This window comes from Octopus bimaculoides, chromosome 9 (assembly GCF_046866305.1).
Source record: "Octopus bimaculoides isolate indiv1 chromosome 9, ASM4686630v1, whole genome shotgun sequence".
Classification (NCBI taxonomy): Eukaryota; Metazoa; Mollusca; class Cephalopoda; order Octopoda; family Octopodidae; genus Octopus; species Octopus bimaculoides.
The window spans coordinates 91105239-91122547 of NC_142936.1; the positions used below are offsets into that span (position 1 = coordinate 91105239).

The 17309-nt window shown below is 38.7% G+C and overlaps 1 protein-coding gene across 3 annotated transcripts; it reads right to left on the bottom strand.

The window, feature by feature from the left end:
• Window positions 1–2286: 2286 nt before the first annotated feature.
• Window positions 2287–16724, bottom strand: LOC106882735 (uncharacterized). 3 transcript variants are annotated; one of them, XM_014933506.3, is made up of 2 exons: window positions 15749–16724; window positions 2287–8662 (listed from the first exon to the last, which is right to left on the bottom strand). In XM_014933506.3, the coding sequence occupies exon 2, from the start codon at window positions 8627–8629 to the stop codon at window positions 2309–2311; it is 6321 nt and encodes a 2106-aa protein (XP_014788992.2). In that variant the 5' UTR covers window positions 8630–8662; window positions 15749–16724; the 3' UTR covers window positions 2287–2308. The 3 variants fall into 3 exon arrangements, with proteins under 3 accessions (XP_014788992.2, XP_052826833.2, XP_014788993.2); XM_052970873.2 differs by lacking the exon at window positions 15749–16724 and adding an exon at window positions 15471–15617; XM_014933507.3 differs by lacking the exon at window positions 15749–16724 and adding an exon at window positions 14449–14542.
• Window positions 16725–17309: the final 585 nt, after the last annotated feature.

Below are 17309 nucleotides of genomic sequence, written 5' to 3' on the forward strand. Positions count from 1 at the left end.
AAGAATGCTTTCAAATTTTAGCACAAGGCCAGCAACTTCGTGGGGAGGGGGTATGTAAATTAAATCGATCCCAATATTCACCTGGTACTTGTTTTATTGACCCTGAAAGGACGAATGGTAAAGTCAATCTTGGCAGAATTTGAACTCAGAATGTAAAGACAGAGAAAATGCTGCTACACACTGTCTGACATGCTAATGGTTCTGCCAGCTCCCTGCCTTCGTTTACTAAACAAAGACAATAATTAGAAACTGAGACAATGTAGACCAAAGTGTCCTGGTGACAAAGACTTCTGGAAAATTAATCTCCTTTCTGGACTGAGTGCAAATTCTACTGAAAATGATTTCTCCTTTCATCATTTTAGGGTTACTAAAATAAGTACCAGTTGAGCGATGGGTTTGATGCAATTGACTTCACCATTCCTTGAAATTTGCTGGTCTTGTCCCAAAATTTGAAACCTATATTGAGTGTGTGTAGGTAGAAGGGAGGGAGAGAATCTCTTCATTTGCCTTGATTCCTGATGAACCAACATTAAACCTGTCAGTTGTTATGCGACCTGCTACAAACATCAAAACATCAAATCCTCACTTTATCTTAACCCCATCACACTATGTTCCTTGCTATAACAGAAACAGATTAAATGTCATCTCTGCTGGATACCTCGTAAAGCTGTAACGAATAACAGAGAAAAAGAAGATGCAGCCGTTCTTTAGTTTACCTGTAATTGTTACTGTTGAGCTGTATATGCAACCATTTATTTTATTGCTCAGAAGCCCAGGTGGAGAATAAAGTTAGACAGGAGGGTCCAGGTTTGAGGGGGTTAAAACAGAAAGAAAATATGGCTACATACACAGTACCTACAAATAGAAATTGTTGAGATGGTCATGGCTGGAATTTCTTTGGTCATATGCCTACCCAATCAGGACCAAACAACAACAATAATGAAAGCGAACTTTTATGTGATCTCTCTCCTTGCTAGAAACACCAACTAAATTACCTTTAAAGTACACACTGTCAATATAAGAACAGAGAACTCACATTGGATAGAATGTAGTTCTGGACTCACTGTCTGAATAAAGGAGGGGATGGTCGTGGATAGAATCACTTTGATCATAGGCCTACTCAAACAACATTGACCTGGGGATAAACAAATCTATTTCTTTTTACAATTTCCTGGTTAAATTCCCCAATTAGTGTATGCATGTGGAATAAGGAAGGTTGGGGGGGGGGGATAGCAATAATGAAAAGAGAATTAATTAAAAAGATGAAAGCTTGCCTGGTGCGGTCGTGTATCCTACCACACCTCCCTCCTGTCCAAAACCATTCTTCGTGACACAGTTGAAGGAAGGCAAAAGACAGGAAGACAGAGAAGATCCTGGTTTCACAACATCAAGGACTGGACAGGTCATGGTACAGTGAACATGCTCATGCGTGACAGAGAACAGAGATCATTGGCAACAGCTGACTATGAAAGCATCCAGAGTGGAACCCCCCCCCCCCCCCCGACTGGCAGCATTGGTTAGGGGACCTTGATGATGAATAATAAAAACAACTAAAATTCTTCAAGGAAGCCCCTCTGTGGGTCTGTTCTACCATCAGAGAGGAAACAAAATGTTGCACTGCATAATAGCCATGGACTTCTTTTAGCTGTCAATGAACTGTGGCCATGCTGGGGCACCACTTTGAGGGGTTTAGTCAAACAAACTGACACCAGTATTTATTTAAGACTGGTACTTATTCTATTGGTCACCTTTGTTGAACTGCTAAGTTATAAGAATGTAAACAAACCAACAGTAGGGGGCGGGGAGAGACAAACACACACACATATATGTGATGAATTTCCACAGTTTCCCTGTACCAAATTCACTCACAAGCCATTGGTTGGAGCCATAATAGAAGACACCTGCTCAATTGGATTGAACCTGAAACCATGCGGTTGCAAAGTGGGCCTCTTAACGACACAGCCATGCCTGAGTTACAGCTTCTTAACTTTAGTTAGGACTGAACCCTTACATCCACCTCTGCTATGACAAAAATCGCAACCTGGTCCTTTGCAATGGCTAAACTCCCTCAGCTGTGAACTTTCAGGTTGGCTTTCTCCAGAAGCTGACCCATACGACAATTAACAAAGGATCTTCTATCAGATCAGAACAAAACAAGGTGACACATGGTACATTAGTCATACAATAGGAGCATGTGGTGCATTATGTTAGCCTTGTTGTTTCACCACTATATGTTTGTGTGTGTGTGTGTGAAATGTATGTATGTATAGAAAAAAAAAATGAATGTTAAAATAGAAATGGATACAATTTATTGTTTAAGGTGTCTGTCACAGTGTTTCATCAATAAAGATGAAGACTTAAATGTTTCTGAACAAAATACCCAATGGCATTGCCAATTATTCCACTTAGCAATTTGTCCTTTCAAGTGTTCACTGTGCAAATGGAATCTCAAGTCTTCGTACAAACCAAATGTTAATGTGCACTTGTTATATCTACAGACCCACCCTTTTGGTGAGGAATCACTGGGTATATCAAAAGCCTCAACAAGGCCATAAAAGTTCCCACTGTAGATTTTCCTATCAGACACAGTCAAACAGGAGATGCTTTGTTTGCCTGCACCGTAAAAAGAGAATGGCTTTATTTTGTCTAAGTCTGTGACTGATCCCCAATACACATTGATTAATTTATCATGACTACCAGTCACAAGTATTTTATTGTCAACATAAAGACACGACACTGTGCCAGAATGACCCTGAATGCATCTCACAAGGTCTCCTGTTTCAATGTCAAAGACAGCCAGTTTCCTATCTTCTGAACAGCTGTATATCAAGTTTTGAGACACTTTGATTGAATAAAGTAGTCTTTGACAGGGCAGCAAGGTTTTCAAAAGAAGGCCTGATGATGCAGAGACGATAAGAATTGAAGCATCATAAGCACCGATGCAAAGAATTTTGAGAGCCCCTTCAGTACAAGTGGCAAGACAATGAATTGGTTTAGTTCCGTATGATATATTACTGATTTCCTTCAATGTCTTCAAGTTTATCTTAGACACACCACCATCAGCAAGGCCAATAAAAAGATAATTCCATTTTTCATGAAAAGTGTAAATTTTTCTCATGAGATCAATTTTTGTCAGCAACTGTCCAGTAATTTCATTAAATACAAGAAGCATTTCACTCGCACCACCAGAGAACACTCGTGGGTTTTCAAAAGAAAACCCAGTCACTAACATACATTGGACTGAAAATGGCTGACAGTTGTATTCTTTTACACAAATTGCAGTTCTAAGATCAAACTTCTGAGGTGAGTGTCCCTGATATGAAACATAGAGGTAATTCCCAAATATGGCACAATTTGTGACAGGATAATTGGGACCTTTGAAGACAGTATTAGGGGTGGACACAAAATCAGAAAACTTTTCTTGACTTTTAGTTGAAAATTGATTTTGTAAAGTATCTGTGCTGGAACCTTCAGGTATAGTATTTAAGACTTGTCGAGGGGCTGTAGAAGATGGCAATTTATTTACAGTTTTATCAGCGCCATTATCTTCCGAACTGCTATCACCGTCAATTATAATTAGACTAATTGAAGAATCATCTGATGATTGTTCATTTTTGGAAATGGTTTCCGAGAGTTTTGAGTTGTTCTTTGCAGTGTTTACATCTACACTTTCTATATATTTAGATCCTGAAGAATTTGAGGATAAAGAGAGCGGCTTGATAGAAACTACAGGATTTAAACTGGCAGGCAGAACAAAGTTGTTGGCTTCATCAACATTTATAATGTAAGGAGAAGGTTTAGCAATTTGTGATGGAGTTAAGTGGTTCTCAGTTCTCATAGAAGTTTCACACGTTGAAGTAAATGGAGGTAAACTGGAGACGTTTGCAACTGGCACCGTGTCATCAGTTTGTCCCTGTGGGAAACATTTATTCATGGTAACATTCTGCTTCTTCCAACATTCTTTCAACTGTTCTACCAAATTATTAGACATGCTCCCTAAATATTTCATCGACACATTACCTGAACATTTTTCAGGATCCACATTCTCAATACAAGACGAGTCTAATAAGTTTTTCATTGAAAGTGATGAAAAGAATTCTAATTCTTCATCTGATTTCTCTTTGTCATTGTGGTTAGCAGGAACTGAATTCGGTTTCGCTGAATGGTTTGAGGTTGTGGTAGACTGTAATGATGTAGCACTCTGCTGAACACAAGTAGTGGTGGCCACTTCAAGAACTGGTGAAGTTACTGGCAAATTACTTTCTGACTTGCTGGCATTAACTAACCTATTTTCAGAAGAGACTGGATTATCAGTATTAGAACCAACTTCTCCAACACTGCTTTCTGGAAACAAATGAGGTTGACCCTTTTCAAAGCAGTTCACTTTCTGTTGGTTATCAATGTGGGAAAAAGCTGATGAGGAATCTTGGTTAAGTTCACCCAAACCAAATCCACCAAAGTCTGTTGGTGATTTTGGTTCTTCTTTAATGCTTACAAAGTTAAAGCCTGAATCAGAAACTGGTGGATTAGTTTCAATGGCTTCTGGAGAGATTGGCTCTGTTTTGATTTGAACATTGTCAAATGTGGAGGTCACTGGAAGTGTTGTTGGCTCAACAGAAGCCTCGGATTCACAATTTCCATCATTTTCCTTCTTCACAGAAGTTAAACTATGGCTGATTTCTGACACTTTTTTAGACAAGTCCGTTATGTTTGCTTGCATGTCAACAGAATCTGATGCATTATTATTGTCAGAGTTGGTAATTTTCGATGATGATGATGATGATGACACAGAAGACGGAGCTTTGAAATTAATGTGTTGTTGTGGAGGGAAAGAAAAATGTAGAGATTTTGAAGAGTTTAAGGTATTCTTTTCTTTTGTTGACAGTAATGGGTCCTCCTGGTTGAACTGGAAAATACTACCCTTCAGCCCTTTTTTCCCAGAAGAAGTGTTATTTGGAACATCTGGTGGTTGCAAGGTATTGATCCCTTCTTGTGAACTTTCCTGTAGCTTTAGCATATCTGAAAAGTGCTTTTGATTTTTAAACACAGAATCTTTTAATGTTTTGGGCAGTTTCAGACCTTTGGTGACATCTTTTATTAATAAAAGATTTGCCATATATTTGTTTTGTGAGTTTGATTGGTGAAGTGTCTCTTGTGTGACCGAACCTGGTTGTTGGAGTCGGGTCCCTTGTGCTGGACAATTCATCTGGAGTTTGTTGAACACTGACTCAGTTTGCTTTCCTTTTGCTAACAGAGCAGCCAGTGTGGGTTGTTTTTGTTGGGCTGTGGTTAGGATGCCAGTATTTTCTGACACAACAGCAGGTCTACATGTTTCTTGTGCCGTTGTACCATCTTGTTGCATACCAAATGGCTGTTCATTACATGATTCTGGTGGTACTGGGATGTTTTGGTGTGTTCCCTCAGAAGCCAAGTGAGATCTCAACAAGTGATTAATTAATTCACTGTTACTGCGATTAGTGTCTCCCATGGCTTCCTTGAGAATGCCTATGCGCATTTTTCGTATGTTTTGCTCTTCTTCCATGAGGCCCAGCTGTTCATCTTTACAGGCTTGCAGAGCAATCTTTGAATCTTCAATTAATTTCTCCAAGTAAGAGATTCTTTGATTTAAATTACTGATGTTACCACACACCTCTTCCTCTCGTAAAGTTAACAAATAGACCTGGTTGAAAACATCAGATGTCTGGCTGTTTGGTTCCACTGTGTTCTCCACTGCAACATTCTGGTCGACTATTTTGGATGAGTTACTTGCAGCAGTAGTAGTAGATGTAGTGGTAGTTATTGTTGAAATAGCAGTATTGGTTGTTGTAGTAGGGGTACAGATGGTAGCACAACTTGATGGAGGTGCCTGCCGTGCATTTTTCGACAGAGATTTCTTTGTGCTTTTTTTGTTTCCTGCTGAAACTGAGGACTTTGTACTTGCAGAACTCAAGTTTGATTGATCAAGATCGAATAAAGGTTGTAAAGGATCTGACACTGTGGTTGGTACGAGATTCATCTGTATATTTGCTTGACTAGTTTTTGTCATTAACTGGTCTGAATTGGAAAATGTCTCTGTATTTCCTAATTCATCCATGTTCTCTTTCTTAATCAACATTGTTATTTGTTCCTCTAAGCCCTCAGGTAAGTTCAACTTTTCACTGTTTTCCTTTTGGTTGGTACTGTTATAGATACTAGACAGCTGCATGGTCAATCTTGGTACTGCTGACCTCTTGTTTTGAGTCTTTGTGTAGGACTTCATTACAGAGCTTAAATGCATTTTTTCCTTATGGTTCAAGCAAGAAAGTTTGGTCATTTTCACCAGTTCTTCCTTACCGACATTTTTACTAAGCTGTTGTTTCTCAACAGTTGTTGAGTCGAGCTTTGCTGGAGTTATTTCTTCTGAATGATTTGAACGTTCTTGTAAACTGGAAACAGTTGAGTAATTACTTGCAGTTTCAACCTTTTTCCTTGAATTTTTTGCAGCATCTGGATTCAAGTTTTGATTTTTCTCAGAAATGCTCATTTCCTTGCTTGTAGAACATTTTAGTTTTTTCAAGAGATTAGGTTTCCCCGAACCTGCAAGATATTCAGAAGAAAGGGTCCTTTTCCTTGCCACACCACTAACTGCAGTTTCACTCAAAGAACCAGTTGGTTTACAAGTTGTAATGTCTATGCTACTTGAAGAAGAATTTGGCTTCGTTTCAATTGATTTTGTTGTTTTGGAGTCAGGCTCCTTAGAGTCAGCTGACTTGATTATCAGTCCACTGTTTTCAGAACTTTGAGACAAAGAATTACAAATTTCTAAGTTTTTACTATTTTTGGTAGCTTCCACAATAACACAGGGTATCTTGGGTGAATTATTACTATTTTCAGAAGTTTCCACAGCATCACTGGGTACATTAGGTGAGTATTTACTATTTTGGGGTGTCTGCACAACATCACTAACTACACTGGGTGAATTGTTACTGTTTTTGGTTGTTTCCACAGCTTCACTGGGTATAGAGGGTGAATTGTGACTATCTTTGGACGTTTCCCTAGTATCACTGGGAACAGAGGGTGAACGTAATAAGTTTTCACTCTGCACTTTGACAGTTTTATCCCTTGATTCTGTTTCCATTTGAGAAACACAAAAGCTGTTTTGATTAAGCGCTTTCGACTTATTATCCTGGTCGTCTTTAACCGCTTCTAATGGCTTGGTGACCTTTGAAGGAACGGCTTTTAAAACAGATTCAGGTTGTGCTTTGGAGGGAACTTTCAGGGGTGATAATTGTAGAGGTTTTGAATGTTTTTTTGTGGTGTTTGATGTTTTTAAAGATCTGTTTTTAGTTGTGAGCTTAGATGATCTGAAGTCTTTAGTTTGGACACGTGACAAAGAGGAATGTTGAGAACTATTATTATTGTCTTTCATGAACCCTGCTGTCAGTTTATTTGTAAATACTTTATCTCCTTTGTCAGTTGTGGCATTAATCAAATTCAACCTGACAATGTCTAAGTTATTTTTCTGAAAATCCTCCTCTAAAAACAGTCCTTGTCTAAAGCCAGAAGGGGTTGTAACGACCATTTTTTTCTTAGATCTTGGGGCTAACACACTTCTGGACAAACTCTGTTTGCTGTCTTTCACCAATCCCTTTTTAGCAGGAAGCCGATTGGCTGACAAGCTTTGGTCATTTGTGGATGAACTGCTTGGGACATCTACTTTATCTTTCTTAATTTTCTTTTTCTTCATCATGGCATTTTTTTTGCCAACAGAAACCTCATTTTGTTTTACTGGATGAACTTTTAAAAATTTCTGGTCTACCATAGCCACATCTGTGTCACCACCATGAACCACAGAATTGTTCTCATTACAATTCAAACTGATTCTTTCCTCACTAAAATGGACACCAGCTCTCATGGGATTCCCTCTTCCATATTGGTCACCATGGCCTATCCCTGGCGGATACCTTTGATGCAGCTGACCACCATGAACCATAGAATTGTTCTCATTACAATTAAAACTTCTTTCCTCACTAAAATGGACACCAGCTCTCATGGGATTCCCTCTTACATATTGGTCACCATGATACGGCTGACCACCATACCTTTGATACGGCTGACCACTATGATCCATAGAATTGTTCTCATTACAATTAAAACTTCTTTCCTCACTGAAATGGACACCAGCTCTCATGGGATTCCCTTTCACATATTGGTCACCACTGCCTGTCCCTGGCGGATACCTTTGATACGGCTGTGGCAAATGTTTACGACTGTTTAAAGGAGAGATGTAAGGTTTCAAGTGGGAAAAAGGGTAACTTAAATGCCAACTCTTGTTTGGCATCAGAAAAGGTGGAACAGGTGTCTTCAGGGACAATAGAGAGCAAGGTTTTGTACTCTCAGATATTTTCTTCTCTCGTAATTTTGTCAATGCTTTTTTGTGCTTCAGTTCATTCAAATGTTGGCCATATTGAACTAAATTATTCGAGGAAGCCTGGCACAGACAACACACGTGTTCTGGGGGTTTTTCTTTCTGCTCCAATCTCACATGATGCATCAAGGACCAAAGATGCTCCCGCAGCTCCGGTTGACTTGCATAGGACAGCTTGCAAACCTCACAATGGAATGTGGAGGCCTTTGCTGCGTCACTCATGTTTCTTCTTACAATGGGTTCACATCAGATTTCCTGGTGAGAAAGAAAAATATAGGTTTAAATACAAGTGTTATGTATATGTATGAGTATATATAAATATATGAATGTATATAGGCATATATATGTACACACATAAATATATACGTGTATGTATGTGTATATATGTATGAGTGTGATTATATATATATATAAAAAGGCAGTGAGTTAATAGAAGCATTAGCATGCTGGATGAAATGGTTGGTGGTATTTTACCGTTGCTACGTTCTGAGTTGAATTTCTGCTGAGGTTGACTTTGCTTTCATCCTTTCAGGGTTAATAAATAAGTACCAGTTAAAAACTGGGGGTTGATGTAATCGACTAGTCCCCTCCCCACAAATCTGAGGCTTTGTGCCTCCAGTAGAAAGGATATATATATATACATATATATATATACACACACACACACACATACATATATATATACACACACACATATATACACATATACAGACACACACATATATACACACACACATACACATATACATATATATACCCACCCAATAGGGTGCATCTTATACACTGGCCAATATAGTATATGCTAATAGATATGTGTGTATGTATGCATGTATGTTAGTGTGTGTGTATACTTTTACTTGTGTCAGTCATATATGTATATCATCATCATTGTTTAACGTTCGCTTTCCATGCTGGCATGGGTTGAACGTTTCCACTGAGGTCTGGGCAGCCAGAAGACTGCACCAGGCTCCAATCTGATCTGGCAGAGCTGGATGCCCTTCCTAACACCAACCACTCCAAGATTGTAATGGGTGCTTTTTACGTGCCACCAGCACAGGAGTCAGTAAGGCAGGCCATATATAATACATAATCATTATCATCATCATTCTTTAATGTGCTTTTTCCATGCTGGCGTGGGTTGGACAGTTTGGCCAGAGCTGGAGAGCTGCACCAAGTTCTGGTCTGATTTGGCTTGGCTTCTCTGTCTGGATGCCCTTCCTAATGCCAACCACATTGCAGTGTATGCTGGGTGCTTTTAATGTGGCATGGCAGGAGTGCTTCTACATGACACTGGCACAAGTGCCTTTTTATATGGTACCTACACTGTGCTCCTGCCGGCTAATCCTCTTTAACAGGGGGAGTGGCCTTAACACTTCCACTGGGGATGACGGGTCTTCTTGAGTACAGCAAGGAACCAGGTATCTTGGCCCTTTGTCATCTTGTCTGAGAGGTTCTGGTGCCACATAAAAAGCACCCAGTTGGCATTAGGAAGGGCAACCATGCCAACACATAGACAATGGAACTTTGTGTGAATCTTGGCTATATATATATGAGTATATATACTGGCATACAACAAGCTTCTTTCAGTTCTTGTGCACCAAATCCACACACAATAACTTTGGTTGCTCAGGATTGTGGTAGAAGACATTTGCTCTTGCCCAAAATGCCATGCAGTAGGACTAAGATGACATGGGTAGAGAAGCAGGCTTTCCAACCACACAGCCACACCTACACCAATGCGACTAAGGAACTGGGTAAGGCAGGATATGACAGTAGAATGTGAACCAGGGTGGGAATAAGACAGAATGGTCAGGTAAAAGTATGGAGGGGGTAAGTAATGAAAGGGCATCATCATCATCATTATCATTTGTTTGCTTTTCATCCTGGCATGGGTTGGATGGTTTGACAGAAGCCGGCAAACTGGAGTGCTGCACCAGGGTCTGTGTTGGTATGTTTTCTATGGCTGGATGCCCTTCCTAATGCCAACCACTTTATAGAATACATTGGGTGTTTTTTATGTGGCACCAACAGCAGCACAGGTACTAATTATGTGGCACTGGCACTATGTATTTAATAGGAGTGATGAAGAGTGTGTGAGACAGAGAGAGCAAGTGGAGGACATTCATAGAAATGGTAAGTGGAAAGTGCTTGACAGATAGCAATAATAACTTGAGAAAGAAAGAAAGAAAAAGAAAGAAAGAAAGAATATTGCTAATTGTTGACTAAACATAAATCATCATCATTTAATGACTGTTTTCCATGCTGGTATGGGTTGGACAGTTTTACAAGAGCCATACCAGGTTCCATTGCCTGTTTCAGCAGCTGGATACCCTTCATAACACCAACCACTTTATAGGGTGTAAGGCACCATCACCTGTGCCTTTTACGTGACACCATCACCAGTGTTTTTTAGGTGACACTAGCACCAGTACCTTTTAGGTGGCACCATCACCAGTGCCCTTTAGGTGGCACCATCACCAGTGCCTTGTAGGTGGCACCATCACCCGTGCCTTTTAGGTGGCACCATCACCCGTGCCTTTTAGGTGGCACCATCACCAGTGGCTTTTAGGTGACACCATCACCTGTGCCTTTTACGCGACACCATCACCAGTGCCGTTTACGTGGCACCATCACTCGTGCCTTTTATGTGGCACCATCACCAGTGCTTTTCAAGTGGCTCCAGCACCAACAGCGTCATCAAGTCCCTTGCACAACTTGTAATTGAATAGTATAATTAATTATTGCATAATTAATAATTACAATAATTAATTCTGACATTCCCTGTTTATCCATTCAACAATAAGATTTATGTTCTTATATTATTATATTTATATGGCTTAAAATTGCAAGCAAATATAATTTCATAATTATATAATTAATTGCATAATCAATAATTATATAATTGGTAATTACAATAATTAATAATTGCATGAGTGGCTGTGTGGTTAAGAAACCTGCTCCCTAACCACATGGGGTTAGAATAAGTACTGAGCTTAAAAATCTAGGGTTCATTTGTTTGACTAAACACTTCAAGGCTGTACTCCAGCTTGGCCACAGTCCAGTGACTGAAACAAGTGAAAAATATTGGATAACAGAAAAGATAATTAATTCTTACATTTCATGATTTATGTCTCACCTAAATGAATTATCCAATAAGATTTATATCATCATCATTCTTATATCAATTATATATCACTAAAACTGCACAGTCATGTATAATAATCGTGTTAAATCATGATAACATTTCCACCCAAGGGTGGTGCTGGACATCCTGCAAGCATCTGATTGATGGCAACATTGGTCAATATCTTCGCCTTTATCAATATTCCAAGAAATTTCCAGATATTTCCATAGAACGAAAATAATACTAGGCTTACATGTGGTTATGCCATCCTACCAAGGAGTTAATGGTGCAGAATAAACTACATGATTATACATATTCCACAGCTTATAGAGAAAACATGGAGCTTGCATGTTACATCAACACATTCTGTCAATAAGTGTGGCTTTGAAGCCGTCTATAACAGGATCAGTTTCAGGCAACACAGTCTCTTGAAGATTTTCAAATGTATGTCACTTTATCTAATTTAATGACAACATATTAGTTTTCAGGGCAAACTCAATATCATTTCAATATTTTCTTTGCAATCCCTCACACTGCAGCTTGTGGTGTATTGCTATGAGTGTTAGTAACTTTTCTTCTTGATTTCCTGCTGTACAAAGAGGACTTCTGGGTGAAGTACGTCGGCAGCATGAGTACAATCATTTTCATAACTTACTGTTTCATTTCCACAAACTTTAACTTAGGTTTCACATTTGCCATGTTGCTGGTTCTGACATTCATATGATACAACTCTATTTGCCAATTCTTTCTGCTTCACATCTTTGTATCAATCACAAGTAGGCTTCATTTTACTACATTTGCTTTGCATTAACTCCAGGACTGAATCACAAAAATTATGGCATACTTACAGAGTTATAGTTGTACTATTTGTAGTTCAAGTATATTGTGATATATTGAGAGACTTGGTGAAAGCGCATGGCTCAGTGGTTAGAGCGTCGAGCTTACGATCATGAGGTTGTAAGTTCGAATCCCAGACTAGGCTGCGTGTTGTGTTCTTGAGCAAGGTACATTATTTCACGTTGCTCCAGTTCACTCAGCTGTAGAAATGAGTTGCGACGTCACAGGTGCCAAGCTGTATCAGCCCCTTTGCCTTTCCCTTGGATAACATCGGTGGCGTGGAGAGGGGAGGCTGGTATGCATGGGCAACTGCTGGTCTTCCATAAACAACCTTGCCCGGACTTGTGCCTGGGAGGGTAACTCTCTAGGTGCAATCCCAGGGTCAGTCATAACCGAAGGGGGTCTCAGCATATTAGAGACTTGGAGATGGATTCTTAGTAGTCCAAGCACTGACTCCAGATTGGTCATTGTTATTCCCCCAAACCTGTAAATTTGGCCATAAGTCAAGTCAAAAATTTCTCCAAACTAATAACTTAAAATGACCAGAATAGGTTTGGTCAACCATTGCTAACAGCCAAACAGGCAGGTTTCAGCAGCTCAGTTCAATGGGTAAGGTCAGATCTAAGGTCAACAGATAACAATTACAGGGTAGAGTAAGGTAAATCTCACAGGTCAAACCAAAATTAAAGATAAGAAGGAGTCTATTGATGAAGCAAAATGATATCACTTTTAGTGGTATAATTATAATAATGTTTTAAGAATATAAATCTTATTATTGGATAACAGATGAAACATAAAATATAATAATTAATTACTGCATTAGTATGTACACGAAAATGAAACTTTAATTAGTGTTATTAATATTTAATTTCACCCCTATATTTATGTTGATTCGTTAACCCAGTCTTTTTATTCTATAACCAATATTTTACTCTTGTCTCAATTATTCTGAGCACTTCTCCTTGCAGCCCTGTATAAAATCTATTGGTTTCCTAATAAGAAACCATTAATATTATATATATATATATATATATATATATACATATATGTATATATATGTGTGTGTGTGTATATATATATATATATATATATATACATATATTTATTTACTCTTTTACTTGTTTCAGTCATTTGACTGCGGCCATGCTGGAGCACCGCCTTAAGTCGAGCAAATCGACTCCAGGACTTATTCTTTGGATGCCTAGTACTCATTCTATCGGCCTCTTTTGCCGAACTGCTAAGTTACGGGGACCTAAACACACCAGCATCGGTTGTCAAGCGATGTTGGGGGAACAAACACACATATATATATATATATATATATATACGACAGGCTTCTTTCAGTTTCCGACCAAATCCACTCACAAGGCTTTGGTCGGCCCGAGGCTATAGTAGAAGACACTTGCCCAAGGTGCCACGCAGTGGAACTGAACCCGGAACCATGTGGTTGGTAAGCAAGCTACTTTACCACATATATATATAGGTGCAGGAGTGGTTGTGTGGTAAATAATTTGCCTACCAACCACATGGTTCTGGGTTCAGTCTCACTGCATGACACCTTGGGCAAGTGTCTTCTACTATAGCCTAGCATATTTATGCATACACACACACATACACATATATATACTATGTATCATCATCATCATTTAACGTCAGTTTTCCATGCTGGCATGTGTTAGACGGTTCGACAGGAGCTGATAAGACTGAGAACTGCCCCAGGCTCCATTGTCAATTTTGGCAGGTTTGTATGGCTTGATGCCCTTCCTAACGCCAACCGCTTTAAAGAGTGTACTGGGTGCTTTTATGTGGCACCGACACTGACAGAGTCTCCAAGCAACACGGCTGTGAGTGAGGAGTAGTATTGAGTGGTGGTAGTTTTGTACCAGTTGAGAGATTAAAAGGTAAAGAGGGACAAGGATAGGTGCCTTAATCTGGAACCTCCTTTCCATGCAAAGTGGTAAACAATAATTCTAACTTTCCTGATGTTCATAAAACAGGTTGTGAGACAAAAACGATCTTCGGTGAATGTTTCTTTCTCTCTCATTTTTTTTTTATAATGGATGTGTGCAGACAACCTTACCAGAACTGGGGTCACGAATTCGTGAGCAACTTTGAATATTCATTCTACTATACAAAAACAAAGAGCAATAAAGACGTTACTTTAAAAAAGAAAAAGCGCTACACCATTCATACGCGTTCGAGCCTGAGCATCAACAGCTACGAAACGAAACTATAGACGCATTAGTCACTGAGCAAAGTTAGGTGGTTCCCCTCGAAATTCGTCAATAACTTACAACCAGCTGAAACACATGGTCATACGTGTTGAGTGAAGTAACAGACAAGCCTTCCTCAAATCAAATCCCACTCTCATAAAATGGAAATAATCGCACCAGCACGAAAAGAAGGACGTGAAACGAACAAACATAAGATAGTAGTAGTTTTAGACCTACATCGTGTCTGAATAAAGGACGGGATAGCTGCAGCTGGAATGCATTTGACCACAGGTATGTTCGAACAGGGCTGACATGGGGCCAAATAACAACTATAGTTCTTAGCGGCATTTCTTTATTTCTTTTTATAATTCTGTGTATTGATATTTTCTTTTAATATCTATATAATCTAACCACAAGCCATCACAGCTCTCTCTTTCTTTCACGCAGTCTATGAAACGTCCTAGCAAAGTTAATGTTTATCATCGCATGTCGTCACGTACATCCGATCAAGCAACTTCAATTTAATAAGGCTGCGATTGATTTTAAAACAGGAATTATCAATCCAATAGTTACATCTCTTAACGATCCTCTACTGTATTAAGGATTCCTGCTCAAAGACAGCCCCTGTTTAGCATAAACTACTATTAAAGACACCCTTGTCACGAACCATTCAGTCTTTTATTAATACATAATATATCTAGAACTACATTATCCAATGTCTACTTCCTTGAGGGGTTGGGGGGTGGAAGAAGATAGGACACAATTGCTATTTCTAGCATATCGAGCGACAGCAGCGTGGCACTGTCGTAGGTTTGGACGAAAACACATGAATTCACTAATAATAAACTGTATGGATGTCACTTTTACTAATCGTGTGTGAAATATTTACCTAAATCTTTACAACTCTACCAATGTATAAACAGACACTTCCATCTGTCCAGTTGATAGGAAACTCGGGAAAACCACATCGAAATCGAGTCCCACTTTAAGTATTGTCACAAGCGACACGTTATCACGTTTTCCCTTAAATTTCCAATATAAGATGGGGAATAAAATGCTAATGCTATTGATTATTATGGACATTCTTAGTGGATTTAGTTTTTCCATAGACACAAAAAAATATGCACATTTAAAAAGAAATTAGATATATTTCTCTGGAAAACTCACCAACTTTCAGAATACATCGTGGGTCAAACCGGAAGAAATACTAAGGGAGATAACTCCAAGTAACACATTTTCATTTCCACTTTTTCATTCGTTTTTATTTCAAATATTCAAATGTTTTTGGTTGCTCTCATTAAATTCCATTTACAAATTTTCATTGCGATTGTTTTCCTTCTTTTCTAAAGATCCTACAAGAAATGCAAAAATAAACATATTCTCTCTCCCTCTGTCTGACTGTGATCGAGGTTTATATATAATTGAGTTTGAGTATAGATATTTCTCCAGTTTTTTTTTTTTAAATACATATATGTGAGTATTTATGTACACGTACGCGCACGATCGGATGAACTCGCGCTATTTCGAAGTGGCATCGGTTTTCCTTTCCAGATATCTAACTCCAAACGAAGCGTAATATAAATTAGGTTTATGTGAAGCTTTAGAGTTGGTTTTAACGTTCCGATTACTTTTTTTCTTCTCGCAGAGGTGTCAAGAAAAGTTAAAATGAAGTTAGATCTTGCCTGTGGCACAATAATTCGAGTTGCTCCTTCACTCCGTTTTCTTCCATGTTACGTTGAAAAATCAACACGAACTGAATATTTACATTTGAATAGTTTCCTTTTTACTGCATGGAATTTACCAATCCTTATTGTTTATTCCTCAAGAGTTGTTACTGCTATTTAGTCACAGGTCTACTCTTATTAAACAGTCTTATGATAAAAGACATTCCAGCCATGATCCCATCTCTTTCCTTTCCAGGACAACATTATCCTGTGTCCTATTTCAAAATACAGTTGGGTATGATTTGTGGGAGATTTGACTGCTATTTCTAACAACTCGAATGACAGCACAGATTTCCCTCGTTTCATATAGGATGATTTGATTAGTTCAAAGTCCATGGCCAAAGGAATTCCAGTTGTAACCATTTCTCCATTTATTTTTAAAGTTGGTATTCTTCTTCTTATCCTTATTTTATTGGAGAGAGAGAAAGAGAGAGAGAGAGAGAGAGAGAGAGAGAGAGAGAGAGAGAGAGAGAGAGAGAGAATATGATGGGGGTGTAATTTGAATGAGATTTGGCTGCTATTTCTTACATATTGATCGATCACATAGATCAGGGGTCCCAACCATGAGGTCGCGGACTTGCACCGGGCTGCACAGAAAGAATAGATTTTTAAATTCCATTTCTATTTCATTGACTATGACAGTCTGCAGGGTGTTTTTGCAATATATATGTATTATGTATGTAATATAATACATATTATATATGTAATAATTAAATTATGTATTATGCACTTTATTCTGTTTTGTTATGTGCGTGATCCCCCTGGTCTGTAGGAAAATTGTCTTGCATGAGACCGGTCCTTGGTGCAAAATAGATAGATAAATAAATAAAGGTGGGGGCTTGCAGACGTAGAAGATTCCATATAGTTTAACTGAAGTGATGTACTATTCCAATGATTTAATAGTCTACTCGACCACTTCGCGTCTTGAATAACGTTACTAAACCGTTTAATTCTTCCACCTTTTTTCTTTTCTTTTCTTTTTTTTTCTCTCTATTTCAACTTGG

Coding starts and splice junctions, on each gene's coding strand:
- LOC106882735 (XM_014933506.3), bottom strand. CDS start 8,629: ATGAGTGACGCAGCAAAGGCCTCCACATTCCATTGTGAGGTTTGCAAG.